Genomic DNA, 21544 nt, shown 5'->3' with positions numbered 1-21544 from the left:
GTAAGAAATTGGTGTAAAACGTGTGAAAATTTGGTACACATAGCTTCAACCAATTGCGAGCTAGCTACAACACACTAAATACTTAACACCGGCATTTCTCAATACTTTTAAATAGGCAATAAGACCGGTTTTCCCAGATTGGGTCACATATAGATTAAGACCCTTTGGTTGTAATTTTATCTTACACTTTTTTGTCAGATTATTTCATCTTCTATAACAGATAATTTCAAGATAATCATAATTATACAAAGCAAATAGTAGTTGGTTTTCAATTGCTGTTAAACAGTTCTACACATGTAGAAAACCAATCTGCTTACCTAAACTGTTGATACAGGATCAATGATACAAGGTACAGGATCAATGATACAAGGTACAGGATCAATGATATTTGACTATCAAAAATGACTTAATTTTGTAGCTGTGAGTAGCTCTCCAAGTTTTAAAATTATGGAATATAATATTATATAAATCTTAAGATATGACATTTTTAAATTTGTGATTTTCCATATGTGATTGGACAATGTATGGAAAACTGCAAACTTTAAAAGTTCACATCTCATGATCTACGTAGACCATTCTTTTCACAATCGGAGTGATTACTTCTGACACCCCTACAAATGGTGGCAATACACATGGTTAACCCTTATGAAAGTTCTAACAGCACATGACCACTTTAAATAAGTCTATATAATTATGGAATACGTTTCATTGTGTGAAGAAGACGATGACCAGGATGATTGAAGTTACTGTAATAGGAAAACACAGAGGGTAGACATTCATTGGAACCCCAAAAGACACACCACTGGTGATGGTAGTTGTACAATGTGTGGTGTAGCCTCCAGCTTTGCGACTGTAGTCAGGCAGGCTGGCAGACTGAAAATTGGGTTTGGGTGCTTTTTAAAAAAAATTACTATTTATTCTTCTGTATAAGGTTTTTAATGTCATATGTGGCATTATGACTCTTCCACAAGTACACAAAAAAATTGGAATTTTTAACTAGAGTAGGGACCATAGCACATCGATAAAAAGTACTGAAACAAGCTGGAGTAGTCCATGATATCAAATCACAGTAAAACAATAATAAGTGTTATATCCCTACTGTGCATTTCCATTATGGTATCTTGAGCACAGTAGGGATATAACACTTCTTATTGTTTTACTGTGATTTAATATCGTGCACTACTCCAGCTTGTTTCAGTACTTTTTATCGATGTGCTATGGTCCCTACTCTAGTTGAAAATTCCAAATTTTTGTGTGCTTGTTTGTTAAATTCTTTTGTAAATAATTATTATGACTGGTGAACCCATGCATACCGCATCTGAAATGAAAATGGCGCAGCGCGCCCCAGCTATATCAATTATCATATATAAATTATCGTCTGAAAAGTGAAGTATCCATTACACTTTTTGTTGGCTATGTGCAACCCGTTACACAGCAGTATGAATCAAGAACTGTTAGAAAAGCACCTCTGCAATCAAAATAGCCACTATGAAAAATATGGACGATTTCCATTACGAAGGGAAGCCATCACGTGCTACCGCCAAATCAACACCTTTTGCTGTCAACAAAGATGAATGGAGGACATTGGTAAGTCCATGAAGAATGCATTTTACATACTGCGGTATGCCAAAAGGCACCTCTTGGGCCGAAGCGACGTCAAACAGTGAAAAAATCAAGCCCATAGGCTTAACCGTTATCGAGTTACGCTTATCTGAAGACATCAGACAGTCAGTCAGTCAGTCAGTCACTAGAAAATTCCGTTAAATATATTTTTAAATTCTGTAGCAACTTGTTGAAAGCATTTCAGGTCGATATGAAAGCTTGTTTGGGCTTAGTTTTACTTAACCAATACTGCCTCATCGTCGTCAGGGAAAATTGAGGCTGGTTTTGGGTGATGTTATTTCGTGGGCCATGCCTACTCCTTTGTGGTCCCTACTATTACTATCGTACTGTATGAAAATAGTGCTTTTCATCATGTAAGATATTTCTGATTTTATGGGCAGAATTTTGAAGAGCATGTGTCATTCCCTACTATACAGTTCTACTATACTGTATGATACATGGTAGTTGCTGGTAGTGGAGGTCTTTGATAGGAAAGGTGATGGTATAGCATTCCACCACTGAGAAGCGATAAATCTGAAGAAATTTTTAAACAAGGGAGGTCGTCACCTGCAAGAGCTAAATTAAGTCTTGTACTGATAATAAGCAGAAGGATAATAAATTCGTGACAATTCCCTCTTGTTTAAACACTTCATTATTCCCTACACTTGTACTAGTGAGATATGACTACACTTGTACTAGTGAGAGATGACTACACTTGTACTAGTGAGAGATGACTACACTTGTACTAGTGAGAGATGACTACACTTGTACTAGTGAGAGATGACTACACTTGTACTAGTGAGAGATGACTACACTTGTACTAGTGAGAGATGACTACAGTTGTACTAGTGAGAGATGACTACACTTGTACTAGTGAGACAGATTTTTCTGACGAACTGTTTTTATGTTTATTGTCAGTTACTTAATTGATTTTGTAATTATTTTCTGTATGTTTTGTGTTGTATTCTTGTGGTTGTATCATGTGTCATGTACTATATACCATAATGTATGTGTGTTTGTAGTGTTTGTTTTTTGTTGTGTGTACTCAACCAGGGAAGAAAGGCTAGTGCCGACTGGTTTTGAGTTTAAATTATAAATCAAATCAAATAACTACACTTGTACTAGTGAGAGATGACTACACTTGTACTAGTGAGAGATAACCAAGTATGAAGCTGCACTATATACAATACATACTGAAGTGTTCTGTCAGTTCTACTCATTACATTACTCTGTAATTAACTGTTGGGCATTGTTCAGTTTGTAGTAAGCTCCTCTTAGTGACATCAGGTCTCCATGACTACCAATCTCTATCACTACACCATCTTTGATGACAGCTATGCAGTCGGCATTTTGTATTGTGGAGAGGCGATGAGCTACAACTACACTGGTACGTCCTAGCCTAGCAGCGTCCAGTGCCTGTTGAACAACTTTCTCACTTTCAGTATCAAGAGCAGAAGTGGCTTCATCCAATAGTAATATCTTAGGATCTCTTATCAGAGCTCGAGCTATGGCCACACGTTGTTTCTGTCCTCCTGATAACTGACTGCCTAGAGATCCAACTGTAGTATTGTAGCCCTGTATACAATAGTGAAGGGTACAATGCTTAATACAAGAGGTAACATAGTCACACCTGCGGCAAACTTGTAATAAAGTTGTGAATGTTTGCATTTTTGGCAGCCATTTCAATCTCTTCATCGGTCACTTCTTTATAGTTTGCTCCATATCGAATGTTGTCAGCTATTGTGGTGTCAAACAAGACTGGCTCTTGTGACACTAGTCCTATTTGTCTACGAAGCCACTGGATATTTAGAGCCCTCAAGTTATTTCCATCCAATCTCTGTATAACACATGTAACATATTACTATGGTATAATAGCCAGCTCACCAGTGTGCCAACATCAGGGTCATAGAGACGCTCTAGTAATGATATTACTGTACTCTTACCACAACCACTGGGACCAACCAGGGCCAGTGTTTGGCCAACTCGTACTTCAACAGTGAGACCTTGTAACACTGGTATGGTTGGTCTGTTTGGATAAGTGAAATGAACTTTCTCTATTGACAACTCTCCCTTTGCTGCTCCCTATGAATTATAATGATTCAGTGATAACAAGTGAGTGTTCTATACCGGCTGTAGACCATCCTCTAAGTAACTGTCAATTATTGGTGGAGTGTCTAATAGTTTAAATATCCTTCTAGCTGAGACTATGGCCTTAGTGTAGTTAGGTAAGTAGATACTGATCTGTCCAGCCTCAAATCCAGCAACGATCAATACAGTCGTTGCCCTGCAATCACACCATTTTAGTCATAGTCAATTCTATATAAAACACACCACTAACGTATTAAACTCCTTATAAGTACTATAGACCAGATGATCAGAGTCAGCAGTGAGAGAGTATGCTCCATATCGATAAACAATAGCATATGAATAAAACAGTATTGAACTAGATAGTCCAGACATGAAGCCAAAGAATATAGCACTATACATTGACTTCCTACATGGAAGAGACAACAATAATCACACAATAGGTGGTGTTTATATACTTGAATGGTTCTTTGACTTTCTCTTCAAAGAGATCTCCCAGTTTCTTTTCAAGAGTAAGAGATTTCACTGTTCTGATGTTAATTACTGCTTCATATGCAATCTGTTTAATGAAGAGTGTAGACATGCAATATTATATAGTTATACAACGGCCACGAGTGCTCTGCCTGATATAAACGCACGAGCCTGAGGGTCGTGAGGCCCGAAGGCAAGCGCGTTTATACAGGCAGAGCACGAGTGCACGTTGTATAACTGTTATGTACCACTCACCTAATTGGTGGGGAGAGTCTCACAAGACAGCTGTAACACTTATAAAGGCCAGGTTTCTAACATCGATTGTGGGTAACCAAGCCTGACATTGCGATGACGTTCCCCCTGCAGTACTGCAGCCACCTGAGATATTGAAAGCTAGTACGCTATGGGTTATATCACTAACCTGCATTCGCTGTTCCACTCTCATCATGTAGTGCTCAGCATGCCAGCGTGCCATATAGACTAAGCACCAGACTAATCGCCATAGTGATTCTCTCGAGAGAAAAAAAAGCAGCTAAATAGACGGTTTAAGTAAACAAAACCTAACTACTAAATGATATTAGTCTAATTCTTACTATTCACACTGGCTAAACTCGAATCTGGTGGCATGACAAAACTGGTTACCACAATCGAACGTAAAGGTTAGTATTATTTAGAATATATTTGTTTTATTGAGTCATTGTCGAAGTGGACTACAGTTTAATCTGGGCTAAGATGGCACCAGACTAGTAAGGTGTATAAGTACGTTTATATATATGTAGACTAGAGTTGTGGCCACCCGCATTGGCTTTTTCGATCGCCATTGGCTGCTTGTAAACATTATACGTATTGGTGACGTTATGGCCCACAATCGACCTTTACATGTCAGGCTATAAAAGAATTTGAGTGATCTGTGTAGTGTCTTTCCACCTATTAGGTGAGGTGTCGTAGTGGTCTTCGCCACTGGCACTTGTGCTATGCTGCACAAAACTGTAGCCAGTGCAATATCTGTATATTGCACTGCGGTCGGTGCATTATAACTTATAATGCACTCGCTGCGGTCTGCAGCAGTACAATATACAAATTATGGCACTGGCGGTGCCTTTGAACTGCCCACGCAAAGTGGTACATTAAGATATAGACTCCCTAAACAAACAGATATTTCAGGTGGTATAGATAGCAATCATTGTTGTTAGCATTCAACTTGTCATAATTCTACTATAACTAAATCTCATTACACACATCAACTAAGTATTAAGTTGATTATGACATGCAATGGTCTTGGATCACAATCTGTAGCAATAGAAATATTTCAACATTGAAACATGAGCTACAAGTACAACACAAGGTGTCAATTCGCAATAGCACAATGCTGCCTCCCTGTTGGCCATTATGATGATTGGCAAGGCGCTCTTGTACTGTTGTAATGCCGGGTGGAGCATAGCTGAAAACAAAGCATAATGGCCACCTCCATTTCCATTATGTAATTGATGGGGCACACATTCTGATGCAAAATTACTTTTACGGCATCCCTGGTGCCATTCTTTCTTGTAATGCAGTATGCACTTGTCATAATTATGCTACAATTATAAGGAAAAATTAGGAATTTTAAATAATAGTTAGACTACAACTCGTTATTGTACCTTGAGTTGACAGCTGCTTGTAAATGGGAAATGTATGGCTAATTACTAGAAACAAGCCCTCTACACCTCCCTACATGGCGGGACCTCAGCGCTACCCGTTTAAACGCCCATGCGTTGCCAATGTTACAGGCACGTGCTATGTATCGAAGTACTGGACTCAGCGACTGGACTACAACTCATTGTTGCTGTTGTTGTGCCCCGACAGCTGCTTGTAAGCAAGTAATGTAGTGTTGATTAGTACAAACAAGCCCATTATACCTCCCTCTAATTCAGTACGGCTGTTACTAGCCATTTAAACGCCCATGCGTTGCCAATGTTACAGGCGCGTAATTATCGTGTTTCGTATCGCCTCAGAGCGTGGTCTCTATTGGACATGACCGTGGCTCTACGAGATTTAGAGACCACGTTTTCAGCCAATCAAATTTCAGTATCAAACTTGTTGTAGTCTAAGTTCACTTAAGGATCATAGAAAACAGTAGGGAAGCAAGGGAGGTCACCTACAACTGCAGATGTACTAGTGGACATTTAATTCCTTCCCATGACTGGATTAGGGATTAAAAGTCCACTAGTATATCTGTAGGTGACCTCCCTTGTTTCCCTACTGTTTTCTATGATTCCTAATTGAACTTAAAATTCCTAATAATATTTTTCTCGCACTTGTGTGTTTACATTATTATGACTAGTGAACCCATGACTACCACATGCCTACCACATGCCTACCGCATCAAAATAAAGAATGGCTCCAGAGTTAACGTTTTGTCTGAACATGCATCCCAATTATCAATTATGGACTCTAATGTGAAGTAGCCATTACACTTTGTTTTCAACTATATTCAACCCGTTACACAGCATTACAAATGAAGAACAGTAAGAGAAGTGCCTCTGCAATCAATCCTATGGACAATTCCCATTTACAAATGTAGGGAAGTCATCATGCTACCTCAAATCGACACCTTGGGCTGTCAGCAAAAGAAATGGGACACAAAGGAGGACAAAGGTAAGTTCATGATGCATGCATTGTATGTACTGTGGCACTTGTTGGGCTGAAGTAACAATGAACAGTGAAAAAATCAAGCCTGTTTCTATAGCCGTTATCGAGATACACTTGTCTGAAAGCATCAGTCAGTCAGTCAGTCAGGCAGTAGAAAATTCCACTAAAGATTTTAAAAATTTTGTAGCAACTTTTTGAAAGCATTTCAGATCGTACTGAAGGCACTTTTGGGCTTGGTTATACGTACCTAACCAATACTGCCAAGGTGCCATGAAGGTATTGTGAAACTAGTTTTAGGGTGATATTTTAAGCTAGAAATGCCCAAACCCTAATATACAGTACTACCATTCTGTATGATAAAAAAATAAACAAACAAATATAGTCTAGAAGGAAAAATTAGTTGGATTAGAGATCAAAGAAAAAAAAAGTGAAACAAAAAGTGGTGAAACAAGGAAGGTTACCTACACCTGCAAATATAATAGGGAACATTTAATCTCTAATTCAGTCATGGGTATAGACTGAAGTTTAGGGATTCAATGTCCAATAGTACATCTCCTCCCCATTACAGTGGAACCTGTCTATAATGGTCACCTTGGGACCAGATACATCTGGCCTTTATATACAGGTGGCTGTTATAGAGAAAACCTGCATAAGGTGGTCTGCAGCATTTTAGTGGCTATGACCGTTATAAATGAGTAATTATTATTAAGAGGCTCGCGCCAACCGCAATAGAGTATAATTTTACTAGTCTTTATACAGAAAGGGCAAGGTGAGCTTGTTATGAATGTTGGTTATAGCTATTGAATATGTTTAAGTAATGAAGCCTGATAGTTTGTATAGCATTCATTGAAAGGCAGGAAGTGTGATAATTGCATAATAATTGAAACGGTGCCGTGGTGTCAGACTATTGGCTTAACAAGCCACCATAAAAGGTAGCGACCGCTATATGAAGGAGAAAGTTATGTATACAGTGATTCATAGGCGAATTCTTGGTTGGCCGTTATACGCGTTAGACAGGTGACCGCTTAATGCAGACCACAATACACACATTTGTATGGGAAAATATTTGGGACCTCGTGACCATGGCCGTTATGCAGAGGTGACCGCTTAATCCAGGTGACCGTAACACAGTTTCCACTGTATATGTACTCTTATATATGATATATTAAATGATGTGTTGTACCATAATTAGAGTACCCTATTCCAGTATTCATGTACACAACTGAAAAGGCTCTCAGATTTAATTTAAAAGCATTCAAATTTCAAAAATTTTCTGTGGGAACATGTCCCCATACCTCCCTAGTGTTGGTATGCTTTGTACACTAAGGTACATGATAAATATTTCTAAATGGCAACCACCTCAAATAATTTGTCCCCCTCCCAATTTGGAGTACTGTTCTCCACCCCAGCAGCACCTCTGAGACCAACAGTCTCATGATGTTGTATTGGTTATGAATTGGAACTTTAGTAGATTTAGCTCGAGTTATAGGGCTATTTTGTTACTTAACATTACATAATGACAGTAGCTAATTGAAAAGAGCAAAACTTACATTAGAAGACTCTTCATAACCCTTCTTTGCACTTGCAGTAGCTCCAGCCAATACTTTAGTCTGAGCATACTGAGTAACAGCAAGGAGAGGGACTAGACCAAGGATGACAAGTGTCATAGTCCATGAGTACACCAAGGCAATCACAAGAGAGGCCACTATTATCACTATTATCTCAATGAATGATCCTAATCTGATACCCAGGGCCTGTAATAGACAGCAAATACTTAATATACATTCTTATACCGTATAACACAAAATTTTGGTAAATTTGGCAAATTGAGGTGGATTCGCCAATTTAAATTGTCCTTCTTGAATCACGTGCACAGTCTTGTGTGGAACATGCTAGAGTGTGGAACCAAACCGAGGCGGGATGTCGATTCTGAATTACTTTTCTCACGTTAATAAGAGTTCTACTTCTACAGGCCTTCCAGACCCAAATGGCCCACTTTGTAAAAAGGTGTACCATTGTCATATATACAAGCCAACGTTGAAACCAGATCACTACTGCTGACCCGGATGACCCACTGACCTGGATTTGACCCGGATTAATTAAAGCCGAGGCGTGCTATAAGAGCTATGTTTCAGCTAGCCTCGAGCGAGCAAGACTACGTTTTGAGTGTTTGATTCATGTTGAGTAAATATTGCAACTTCAGCCTAGCTGTAGGTTGAAGACCAAAAAAAAAAAAAAAGGTCATCACCTACTGACAATAGCCATAGATACCCTCAGTTTCGTGCTACATACTGCACTTACTAATAAATGGGCGTAGCTGAGCGTATGTTGGTAATGCGATAAGTGGGTGTGGCTCACGAAAGAGCTATGCGATAGCGTTTATAAGTTTCCATGTCGTCAAACGAACAATTTCGTTTCTCACGTGATCCAATCCGGGTCAGACCCGGATAATTTGTAAACCGGGTCGGACCCGGATGACCCGGAGAAAATGTGACCCGGTTGACCCGACCCGGTTTCAACGCTGATACAAGCTGCAAATGCCAGAGTCTCTAAGGTTGTTGAAAGTTAGTCTGCAATGGCACTTCCTTGTTCAAGGAAACCCTATCTTTATATGACTCCAGGTCAGCGATTCATATCGGTAAAAGAGTCACAGAACATGGCATTACAGCCTTGATTAGGTATTTTAAATAGAAATACCGTGATCTTCCTTTGACCGAAGCCACTATATGAAGGTTGAAGAATCTTTACCTAGATAAAGTATCCGATTCAGAACAGAATTCTAAGGATTCAAGTGATGATGAAATGTCTGAGGAAGTTTAAACTTTACCTTGTAAGAAGCAAGGAAGACCTCTACTGATTAGTAGACAAAGAAGTTCACGCCTATATCAAACACATGAGTGAAGCAAGTTCAGCGTCAAACATTGCACAGAAGTTGTTATTGCAGCTGCAGAAGGCATTCTCATGAACTATGATTCACAGAGCAAGATTAAATTGCATGGGCCAAGTATCTACTTAAGCAAATGGGCTTTATGAAGAGAAGGGCCACCACCTCAGGAAAGGAAATTGTTGAAAGTTTGAAGGAAGAATATTTGTTGGCAGTCAAGAACACTGTCTACATGGATGAGATCCCTGAAGAAATGATAGATGGTGAATTTTGACCAAACCAGCATATGTTACATTCCAGTGACGCCATGAACAATGGAAAAGGAAAGAGTGAAACATGTCAAAATCATTGCAAAAGATGGCAAGCGACAGATAACAGCTGTGTTTGGTGGTACGTACATACACAGGGGACTTCACCACAGCTAATATACCAGGGGAAAACACCTTGGTGTCTCCCACATACCTCAGTGGAACATAACTTACCATTGATCTAATGAGTACACTATGAAAGAATATTTTGTTCAAATTGTAGTCAGAAGAGAAAAGATTTGAAGTTTCCTGATAATTCCCCAGCTTTTCTCATATTTGATAATTTTAAGGCTCAGACCACACAATTTACTCAACAACATCAACGTCATATCTGCTAACCGTACTGACAGATTACAGTCTCTCGACCTCAGTGTCAAAAAATCAGCCAAGGACTTTTTACGATGAAAATTTCAAAACTGGTGTGTGCTCAATTGAAGTAAAGCCAGCAGAAAGAAAGCCAGCCAATTTGAAATTGAGTGCTGTTAAGCCTCTATGTGTGAAGTGATTGTATGATCACCTAAAAGCAAAGCCAGAGATCATCTGTAATAGCTATAAAGAAGCCGGAATTGTCAGCTGTCTTATGATTTAGCCAAATTATTTTTAAACTTTGCTATATAGCTAGAGGTGTTGATTATTTTAGTAGGCATTGCTTGGCACAGTTATGACAATAATTACCATTAACATCCTACGTCAGCTGGCCTGCATGCACTACTGCTCTATGGCATACATTGTAGCTATGTATAGTTTGGGGATTCTTGAAATGTTTGCGGCAGTTTCAATCTTTATGACTGAATTCAGTATGAGCAATTCCAAATAGCACCCTTTCTACCACGATTAGAGATCACGTGATCGCTGTTTGCATGTGCAATGGTCTTGAGTACTAATAATTGTGGGTTCCAGTTCTATTAACTGGGATTTACTACCAACTATACTCAAGGCTTCTTTGTCTGTTAACCTTATTTACAGCGGTACATTGTGTTTAATTTGGTTACAGTTTATGAATATTATTGTAAATATTAATGTCATTGTAATATGCATTTAATGAATCAATAAATCAACAATCACAAAGGTTAGCAGTCCATAGCAAAGGAAACTGTTTATTATCTTTCTTCACCAAGTGAGATCTCATCATTTGCTGGTCAAACTTCAGTTTGCGAGTATTTACCTTGAAGGTAATTGCTGTTGCAAATGCCAGTGTTGGGCAAGTTACTTTTTTATAAAAGTAACTAGTTACATATTACATGCAACTGAACTATTTAGTTACAGTTACATATTACTCATAAAATAAAGTAACTATAATAATATTACATATTATATTACTTTGTGTCCACAACCTTAAGCTGTCACGTGTGAAACTACCACTTTATCATGTGACATGATTACGTTGTTGGACAACGTGCAAATCTTGGTTATAAGTAAGAAACTGGTGAATAAGCTTCATTACTTCGTTGTGGCTAGGCATTACTCAGTGGATTACTAACAAGATTAGTAACTTCGTTACTTGTAGTAATAATATTACGTAATATTAGATTCGCTACAGTAACAATATTACTTAGGTAACACGTTACATTTGTAAGTAAAGTAACTAGAGTTATATTACCTGTGTTTTAAAGCATATTTTGTTATATTACTTAGTTACCACAAAAATAATAATACGTAACGCATTACATAAGTAGCGCATTACTCCCAACACTGGTAAATGCTACGCTAAATATTCCACAATCCTTTGATCCCTTTTGCTTTTGACAGCACACAAATTTCCTGTACCTGAAACAAGGCTTGAATAACTTTCTTCATTTCCTTATCAGCAGTGAATCATAAACCTTAACCTCACCAATCTTACAATTGACAGTGGATGCAACAATCCAGTAATGCTGAGCTGAGCAAAAGGTAATTTGTACCTTATCCTTTACTTCACGTTGTGACTGTTGTGCTGCCTTGCCTTGTGACTGCTGTGCTGCCTTGCCTTGTGACTGTTGTGCTGCCTTGCCTTGTGACTGTTGTGCTGCCTTGCCTTGTGACTGCTGTGCTGCCTTGCCTTGTGACTGCTGTGCTGCCTTGCCTTGTGACTGTTGTGCTGCCTTGCCTTGTGACTGTTGTGCTGCCTTGCCTTGTGACTGTTGTGCTGCCTTGCCTTGTGACTGTTGTGTTGCCTTGCCTTGTGACTGTTATGCTGCCTTGCCTTGTGACTGTTGTGCTGCCTTGCCTTGTGACGGTTGTGCTGCCTTGCCTTGTGACCGTTGTGCTGCCTTGCCTTGTGACTGTTGTGTTGCCTTGCCTTGTGACTGTTGTGCTGCCTTGCCTTGTGACTGTTGTGCTGCCTTGCCTTGTGATTGTTGTGCTGCCTTGCCTTGTGACTGTTGTGTTGCCTTGCCTTGTGACTGTTGTGCTGCCTTGCCTTGTGAAATAGTTGGATGAAAGTCATTTAGCTCTTTAAATTGCAACTTTAGTAACTCCTGCGCATAATTTATTGTGAGTTTTGACAGTTCATCTCCCATAATTGTACATTCCACATCATATATAATTCTTTGACTTCTTATGTGGGGACAATTCTGGTGCAATATCACTTTTGTTACAGAAACAGTGATCATATTATCTTTGTTTTGATCACACACTACTGGTAGTGGAGCTGCTTCTTGTTGAGACTTTTGAGTAGCTACTGCTGCGTTAGGCTGAGACTACTGAGTAGCTACTTCTGCCACAGGTCAAGACTGTTTCTGCTGTGGACTGACGCTGATTAATTAACTTCTCAGAACTGCACAAGAGTTCAATTAATTTTTTTGTCTTCATCCTTTCTGCTGAGGTTGGTGCAATAAATGTCAAAAGGCATGGTATTTCTAGACCCCCTTGCAGTAAATCAGACAAGTAGCGATGTCCACCATTCACTGTGCACTTGATCTCACCACCACACTTCAAAAAAATGAAGCACATCAAAGATATTCTTTGAGGAATATGCCCAACAACTTTTAAACCATCGCTGCTCACTTTCTTTACTGCTACAGCGTGAGTATCATGTACATTTCCAACTTCACAGTGACAAACAAGAATGTCTCCATAAACTGGGTTCGCCCGTATTCATGGTAGCCATGATTCTATATTACAAAGGAGAAGGCCGAAGTTACCAGTCCATCAGACATCACACAGCCACGTGGTCAATGGTACACGCCTATGCACAGTAAATAGAATTGAAAAGGTTTTACAATTTGCCAACTTTTTTTTTGCCAATAATTTCAGAATCATGAATTTGCCAATATTTACTCCCACCAAACTTTTGTGCTATATGGTATGTGCATTTGTAAATGTGTGTTGACCCTAGGCATGAAAAGCTGTCTGTCTGTTTCCAATGATTTTCTCACCTACCATAGGAACAGTGTTGAATTGGTACAACACATGACTTGCAGACATGTATTTGCAGGTTTAAATCTGGCTGGTGAAATACGATTAACTTTTGTGTACATTTTAGAAACCTAACCCTAAACCATTTAATTATTGTAATAATATTTTGAGTTATGTTAGAGTCTTAATTGTAGAATGTTCTTCAACATTCTTACATAATTGATTGCCACATTGTTTGAATTGAAATACCGTAGATTCCCTAAAATTTCGGCATCTCTAAATATTCGGCACTCCCCATGCTTTGAACGCAATGTGCTCTAAATTTTGACAAGCGCAGGAAAGTTTCTAATTATAAGCGTGCTAATTTTTCGGCACTTGGATTACTAGTTGATGAAGGTCTCTTGAGTACTGAGGATTCCCAGTGACCTCACACAATATGCTACCTCGATGCTGGATGAAGCACCAAGTGTGAAATTGTTCAGGGAACGTACCCAACAATATCATTGTGTAACATCACACCGGGGCTTAGTACCGCAAAACGATCTTCGTTTCATAACTCTCCTGGCCCCACATCTCCTTGTAACATGATACACCCTCAGATAACGCTTTGTTAGCCATGGAACACTTCATGCAGCATCTGGTAGTGAGATTTATCACAAGATAGTTCATAATATTAGCTATTGATTGTGGTTTCTATTTTTTATTACTTGTTGAAATCCTTAATATTATGCCTGGGTGATTGTATTCAAAAGTGATGTAATGAATTGACCATCCTCCTGGATAATGTAGGCAATAATGCTATATAGCGCTGTGGCCAAGTGAGTGTAGTGGTATCATCATCTCCGCCTCAAGGCGTTCCTGTTGGTACCTGTAGAAATAAATCCAGAAAGTAAGCAGTAAACGGATCGCAAATAACATAGCCATGAAGCACGCAGACTGTATTAGGGATAGATCCCTAAAAATTCGACAATAGCACTGTGTTGGTACATTTTTTTCCTAATTGTTCGGCCAGACACGAACGGAATTAATTTATTTCTGCCGAATTTTTAGGGAATCTATGGTAGATAATATTAGTATCATGTTCAAGTTGTATGCTGAAAGAATCAGTGCTCCAAATAGCAGTGCATGTTGAATATTATGCAGTATAACAGATTGTGGAAGCAAGTAAAGAAAAATGGCTGCATAAAAATGAGTTAAAGTCAACCCTGGTTGCATACAATATAGTTCTGCTAAATACTTAAAAGCTTTGATTACTTCGTCCAATACAAAGACCACTTTAATACATGCTGTTTAATACATGCTGTTGTTGACAAACAATTTGTTGCACAGCAAATGAATGCAAACAAAACAAGCAAAATGGCAAATATATTATAAGCTGAAGCAATTGTTCCTGCCCTATTGCACATTATTAGTATTCATCATGTAATCTGTAGATTGGCATGTTTCCCCATCTGTTCAGTGCCAAAGTAGGGGTTTTCCCACAAAGACTAGCTACCATCATTTATGTCGCTTGTTTTACTACTTTTTATCATTGGAACCCTACTTTAATTTTATGTATTTTAACTAGTTTTTTAATATTTTTTTTTATTTTTACATGAGGGTCTGTAGGACACCTGGTCCTACAGCCTGCTCAAAGACATTAGCTACATAAGGTGTGTTTGAAAAGTTGCAGAAAGGAGAAAAAATCCATAACTGGACCTAGGTAGCCTCGAACCTGCAGCCATCCTATTTACGCTCAAACACTTACAGGAGTCTACCAGGTGGTCAGGATGTTTTCTTCTTGTTATTTTCATGTAATTATATCCATAGGAATTCTAGAGAGTGACTCATTATCTCTAAGTACCCCAAGTAGAACCAAATGGACACTAATTTATTTATTAATGCTCATTATTATATTATTATATTTATCACTGTGCAGCAATCAAAAGATTATAACGCACTGACAGGTGTGATCATAAAAGTTACTTAAGTTATTACAAAACTCATTAGGGGTAGAGGAATTAATAACATCAGCAGGGAGTTGGTTCCATAATTTGATGGTTGGTGGGAAAAAGGAAAATTTGTATGCATCAATTAGAGTCATTGGTTGGTGATAGTAGCCACTCCCTAAACTTGAAAGTTTAGGGGTAAGATCATCTGTATAGGCACAATCAAATATCCATTAATTATCTTTTTGATATAGCATAGCTGTGATTTACACGTGAGTGGGTAAGATTTTATTGTTGCATGGCTATTGCACCATTAATGTGTGTTAGGACATAAATAATAGTTATACGGGCACAATGCGGAGTCTATGAAATTTATAAACCTGAAGGTCCAGGCTGTAGCGCACGAGCGAAGCGAGGGCGCTACTAAGGGCCTGAGGGTTTATAAATTTCATAGACTCCACATTGTGCCCGTATAACTGCTTTAGACTCTATTTCACATTTCAATCAGATTACTTACCTCATCCACGGCTGTTTCTACTGTAGGCTAAACAAAACCAGCTGGTTTTCTTGTGATAATACTAGCGCCATGGCAACTATGCATCCTCACGTGACAAAATAATAGCGCCCATTAAATCACTGCACATGAACAATGCATAGCAATTGGATAAACCTAGATTTTGAGCATATGTTATATTGTGCCTGAAGGCGTGGAGTATATTAGAAAACAAGGTGGAGTATATGACATTTATTACCCACCCAAAACAGCCTAAATAGAGTCTAATGTGTGTTAGGACATAATGTTTTGGCAGGTACTTAATACTGTATATCACAAAAGTAGAAAATTTTGACAAATTTTGATGATTTGTATTGCAATTCATCATTTAGTGTATTCTCTTATACAATATTTATTAAGATATTATAGCACAAATGCTGAAGGATCAAAAATATCAAACCATTTTGTCATTAGGCTATATATTTGATTGTCTAATTCATCAAAACTTTACCTTGTCAAAATATGTAAATATTTGCACTATATAGTTGGTAACTCACTCCTTGGACTTCAGCTGCATCACGAGACAATCTAGCAGTCAACTTGCCAGTTGAATTTTTAGGATTGTCAAACCAAGTCATATCCTAATAAGGTATGAAGATATGTGCAAATGTTGTTTTGATTACCTGACGCAGCATGTGCTGAAAAGAAAGTCTCCTCAAACGAGATGTTAAGGCCTCACCAGAGAGGCTGAAGAATAATGATCGCAGAATAGTAGCTATGCCAGTAGCTATTCCAATTGCAACAAACAATCCTCCCCATTGTCGGGAATTCTCCTCAGCAGTTTCACGGTCAACATAAACCTACAACACATAAATATCACACATCACATCAACACTACATCCAATTCACAACTCACTTCAAGGAGCTCCCCAAAGAATAGTGAATATGATGGAAATGCCATTCCTCCAATAATGGCAAATATCAGAGCTAGAATAATATATGGTAACTCTGGCAGGTTTAGTTGCAAGATCCTCCACAACACTACAATTAAGGAGTAGCCAGCAGTATCATCTGCTGACTAACATTTATTGTAACACAATTTAGTGGTAAATGGTTACTATGAGAACCTCATCATCATCATTATCATCATCATTGTTAATGTCTCTATCTGCAATATGATGGTGATCATCCCATTCTCTACCTGGTGTCTTGTGATCAGACAGTTCTTCCTCCTCATAAGACTTCACTTCTACACAAGATCATGTTAATAATGTTAACAACAAGGAATACCAACTGGATGATGTCATCTCATCATCTTCCTTCTCTTGACCACCATAAGACTGTTGAGGAAATGACATCACAATAAAATGACCTGGAAGATCACCTGAGCTGTTACAAGATCAAAGTAGACTCCTTTCTTGTCTAGTAGTTCAGAATGAGTTCCAACTTCTACCACTTTACCATTAGTTATAGCAGCAATAATATCTGCTCCTTGTACTGTGGATAGTCGATGAGCAATCACTATTGTAGTCCGTCCTTCCCTAGCCTGTTATCATGTCACATGATCTCACAATGTGACAGACACACCCACCTTATCTAGGGCTGCCTGTACTAAGGCCTCACTCTCAGTATCAAGAGCAGAAGTGGCTTCATCCAATAGTAATATCTTAGGATCTCTTATCAGAGCTCGAGCTATGGCCACACGTTGTTTCTGTCCTCCTGATAACTGAGTACCTCGTTCTCCTACTAATGTTTCATAGCCATCAGGTAGTTCAGTGATGAATGAGTGAGCATTAGCTGCCTTAGCTGCCTCCTCTATTTCTTCCTGAGTAGCATCTTCCTTCCCATAACGAATGTTCTCTGCTATTGTACTAGCAAATAACACTGGCTCCTGACTGACCACTCCAATATGTTGTCTCAACCAATGGAGGTTTACTTTACGAATGTCATTTCCTCCTACTAGTATCTATCAGAGATGTAATAGCAGCTACTGGTACACACTCATACACATACAAAGCCAAAGTGAAGGTGTGTGTAATACTGGTATTATAGCTAGCCTGGTGAAAAAGCACAGTGGTACCACTCAGGTACTAAAGTCTGTACAGGCAAAGCCTCCTTGACTTATACCCCGTTCACACTACCTTCTAACCCTGGCACGGCTTGAAACAAATTGCAGAGTGAATCAATCTAGCTGTGCCGAACCGGGTCCAGCATGGCACGACAAGGAGAGGTGGGCTGGCATGGGTTGAGATACAGTATGAACGCAGCCCGAGCTGGCCAACAATATAACTTGCTTCTGTTGGCCACACAGAGAGTATATTCTCCTAAAACCAAGGTCTAAAATTGTTCTTCAAAAATGGCTACGATGTACCATAGTACTGGTAGACTTTGTGACAGTTACGCTCAAATGATGCATTAATATTCCTGGTGAAAGGAGCACCCATGAGCTTAAACGTGGCAGCTATAATGTTGTATGACATATTTCAGCTGGTTCTACGCTTCCTTGCTACAATTCTAGTGCTTTTTCATTAAGCTCCTAAATAATCAAAAGCTCATGCACTTGTTTAGCTAATTATTATTTGGCACTCACACTGTCGAGCTTGTGTCAGATGCAGTAGTGTGAACAGGTGCTAACCTGAGTTCAATAACCCAAGTTGAAAACACTCAGGATAGTGTAAAAGGGGTGTTACAGTTGGTTTGTAAACAAGTATGCACACGGTTGTTTAGTAGTAGCAAGAGTAAACAATAGAGAGCTTTGTTAGACAATAGTGTATGTAAAGTACTGTTTGTCAATGTACATGTGTGTGTGGTTTGGTGTACATGTAGAGTGGCATGTAACAGCACACACTACACACACGGACGCACACACACACACACACTACACTACACACACACACACACTACACTACACACACACACTACACAACACACATACAATACTTACTTGACCCTCATTCAAATCATAGAAACGTTGTATTAGTTGTACTACTGTACTCTTGCCACTCCCACTGGATCCAACTAGAGCTAGGGTTTGTCCTGGCTTTACACTGATGCTAAAGTCATCCAGTACCTAAAGTGGGTGGGGCTAGAGGCTGCACACCTGATCATACCTCACCTTCACATCTGGTCGAGAAGGATAATGAAATGTGACATTATTAATAATGATATCACTGTTAAATTCCTTGGGAATGTATTCCACGTTAGTTATTTGTGGTTGCTATGTTACAACATTTCACACATTCATTGACAGAACAAGACGTCCTTACTCTGTCAATAATATCATACAGTGCTCCTGCTGAAGCTCGAGCAGTAGAAAACTCTTGTACATTAGGGGCTGCCTGGCCCAAGTACTGTCCTCCCACCAGTATTGAAAATAATACCTGTATGGCCACACGTGTGTAGGCAATGTAATAAGGAGACTACCATATAACAGGAAATTTTCAAAAGCTTAAAATTTTAAAATAACAATGTGTTTTTAAAATAGTAATAATAATTATTTATCAGAAATTCAAGGACCAACATTACAAGAAAGTAAATACACTTAACCAGATGGGTGTGACTCAACCAAAGAAAGTAAATATGGTCATGGGGGAAGAAGATAGACGTGTGGAGTCAAGTAGTGCTACAGTGTAAGTCAGGATGAGGCCCAGCCTAAGAACCTATTGATCTCCTGAACTCTTTGGATGGGGTAGTTCTTACAGTATGACTATCAGACCACGGCAGCAAAGCACAGAATTCATGTCTCCTAGTCCAGACTGTCCCAACTATTGGAATCATTGACACTGCAGTGGACATACCCATAAATCGGGGGACAAACTATTTCAGAAGGTTGCCAGTCTTCCTAAATTGAAAATGAAAAACTTTAAACTTCCTGGTATCACTCCACACAAAAACCCTTTAAACATGAAGATTACAATCGGAAGTCCAGGTAGTGGCAAATATGAGTACACTGATCTTCAAAAGATACTTTTACAATGTATGAGGGGCTCATTGAATTTTAATGCCGTTTGGTCTTATGAACACCCCCAAAGACTCATGCAGCTAATTTTAAGCGCTTTACATCAAGATGGCTCCCCAAACTTTGTTGCTGTGTACCTCGATGATATCCTCATTCATTCAGAGGCCTTTGCTGATCAAAAATACTGTATCGAATGGGTTACACCTGAACCCAGAGAGAATTACAGTTGTCAAACAATTTGCAACTCCCATTAATGTGAAGACAATAAGGCAATTTCTGGGATTAGCATCCTTTTACCTGAAGTTTGTCCCCAACTTTGCGAAGATTGCTCTCCATGCACTCACCAGAAAGGATGTTTAATTTGAATGGTCATCAGCTTGTCAAGAGTCATTCAACTGATAGCAGAAAAGTTGATTAAGAACTCAGTCCTGGAATACCCAGACTTCTGTTCTGGCATACCCAGACTTCTGTCCTGGCATACCCAGACTTCTGTCCTGGCATACCCAGACTTCTGTTCTGGCATACCCAGACTTCAACAGATTTTTTGAATTAGATACAGATGCAAGTATTTGTGGGTTGGGAGCCATTCTTTCACAAGTTCAGGAGGATAACTTTTATCATCCAAATTCCTAGGCACTCTCTATACAAAAATGTAATTAAGCCATCACCAAGCTCGAGACACTTGCAGTAGTATGGGAATTGGGACACTTTCACAAATATTTGTATGGACATGTGACTGTACATGATGATCATGCAGCAGTTAATGCTGTACTTCAGAGTCCTAATCCCAGCAGTACGCATGCCCGGTGGTAGGGTATGAGAGTCAATTAAGAAGTGCAAATCATTTATCAACCAGGCAAGGAAAACTGATACCCATCTCACCAACCTCATTCTCCTCTTGAAGGTATCACAGAAAGTGAACTACAAATTTGTGCTGTAACTTCTGAAACAGACACGAAGTTTGCTAAAAGCTGAACCAACAGCTTACATCCCAATCAATTTTTGTGATGAACAGCTGAAGGACTCAAGACTTCATGAAATCATTACTAGAAATTGATGAACTCTGTACAAACATTGCATGTGCACGTACAGGGCTGGAGGAGGGAAAATTGAGTTGGTCAGGCCATTGACTATAATGTTGAAATTGCTACTATATACATGCCAATAAGAGAGGAGCTGTTCGAAGTGCAGAGCACAAGCATTCTAGGGGAGTCTGGGGGCACGCCCCCCACAGGAGATTTTTAAAAATTAGACACTCAGATATGCAATTTTAGTGATATTTCACTGCTAGCTAGCTATATAAATATGCTCAAGCCTATCTGTTGTTCTTCAGACTTTCTATACTATGTATAATTGTAGATCTGACATACAGGGGACACAGCATGAAACTTGCTGTATGGTTCATTTAGTTATAGCTAGCAATTAGAAGTTCAAAGGGGGTCTGGGGGTGCAACCCCCAGGAGCTGCAGAATTTTTGCAATTTAAAGGCTTGAAAATGCCTTAAAATTTAAAATTGATGCTAAATTTTAAAGTAAAACTAGCTAGCAACTTGCAACTTTCCCCCCAAATTTCACAGGGAACCCATGCAGCATGGCCCCCTTTAGCTAGGATAAAATTACTATACAGTTAATTCACACAGCTACAATAAAAAGCTACACAGCTACAAAAATACAGTGTACTACTATACTGGTTTGTATGAAGTGAACGGATCATCACGTAAATATACTGGTGGACAGTCACGAGACCAATCAGTATTCGAAAATGGCGCGATGTGGGTAAGACTGAGAGTTTGCTCGGTATCTCGACAGGACAAGTGGGTAGTTGAAGAGGAGTGATTTCTACTCAACA

The 21544-nt window shown here is 39.0% G+C and overlaps 1 protein-coding gene and 1 pseudogene across 2 annotated transcripts in view; both read right to left on the bottom strand.

The window, feature by feature from the left end:
* Nucleotides 1-2718: 2718 nt before the first annotated feature.
* Nucleotides 2719-21544, bottom strand: part of LOC136239561 (ATP-dependent translocase ABCB1-like) — an 83706-nt gene continuing 64880 nt past the window's right edge. The window contains exons 8-24 of one of the 2 annotated variants that reach the window (XM_066030308.1): nt 19005-19118; nt 18854-18955; nt 18683-18808; nt 17330-17704; nt 17123-17284; nt 17033-17078; nt 16866-16987; nt 16655-16816; nt 16422-16598; nt 16296-16379; nt 8340-8543; nt 4146-4246; nt 3941-4096; nt 3730-3886; nt 3487-3684; nt 3233-3439; nt 2719-3177 (exon numbers count right to left, since the gene is read on the bottom strand). In XM_066030308.1, coding sequence (XP_065886380.1) covers nt 2827-3177; nt 3233-3439; nt 3487-3684; nt 3730-3886; nt 3941-4096; nt 4146-4246; nt 8340-8543; nt 16296-16379; nt 16422-16598; nt 16655-16816; nt 16866-16987; nt 17033-17078; nt 17123-17284; nt 17330-17704; nt 18683-18808; nt 18854-18955; nt 19005-19118 — 2844 coding nt within the window. In that variant the 3' untranslated portion in view covers nt 2719-2826. The remainder of the gene's footprint in view (nt 3178-3232; nt 3440-3486; nt 3685-3729; nt 3887-3940; nt 4097-4145; nt 4247-8339; nt 8544-16295; nt 16380-16421; nt 16599-16654; nt 16817-16865; nt 16988-17032; nt 17079-17122; nt 17285-17329; nt 17705-18682; nt 18809-18853; nt 18956-19004; nt 19119-21544) is intronic. The other variant, XM_066030309.1, reaches the window with a different exon arrangement.
* Nucleotides 11424-14196, bottom strand: LOC136239568 (circumsporozoite protein-like; annotated as a pseudogene).

This window comes from Dysidea avara, chromosome 11, assembly GCF_963678975.1.
Source record: "Dysidea avara chromosome 11, odDysAvar1.4, whole genome shotgun sequence".
NCBI classification, from domain to species: Eukaryota; Metazoa; Porifera; class Demospongiae; order Dictyoceratida; family Dysideidae; genus Dysidea; species Dysidea avara.
This window is presented reverse-complemented; position numbering and strand designations above follow the sequence as displayed.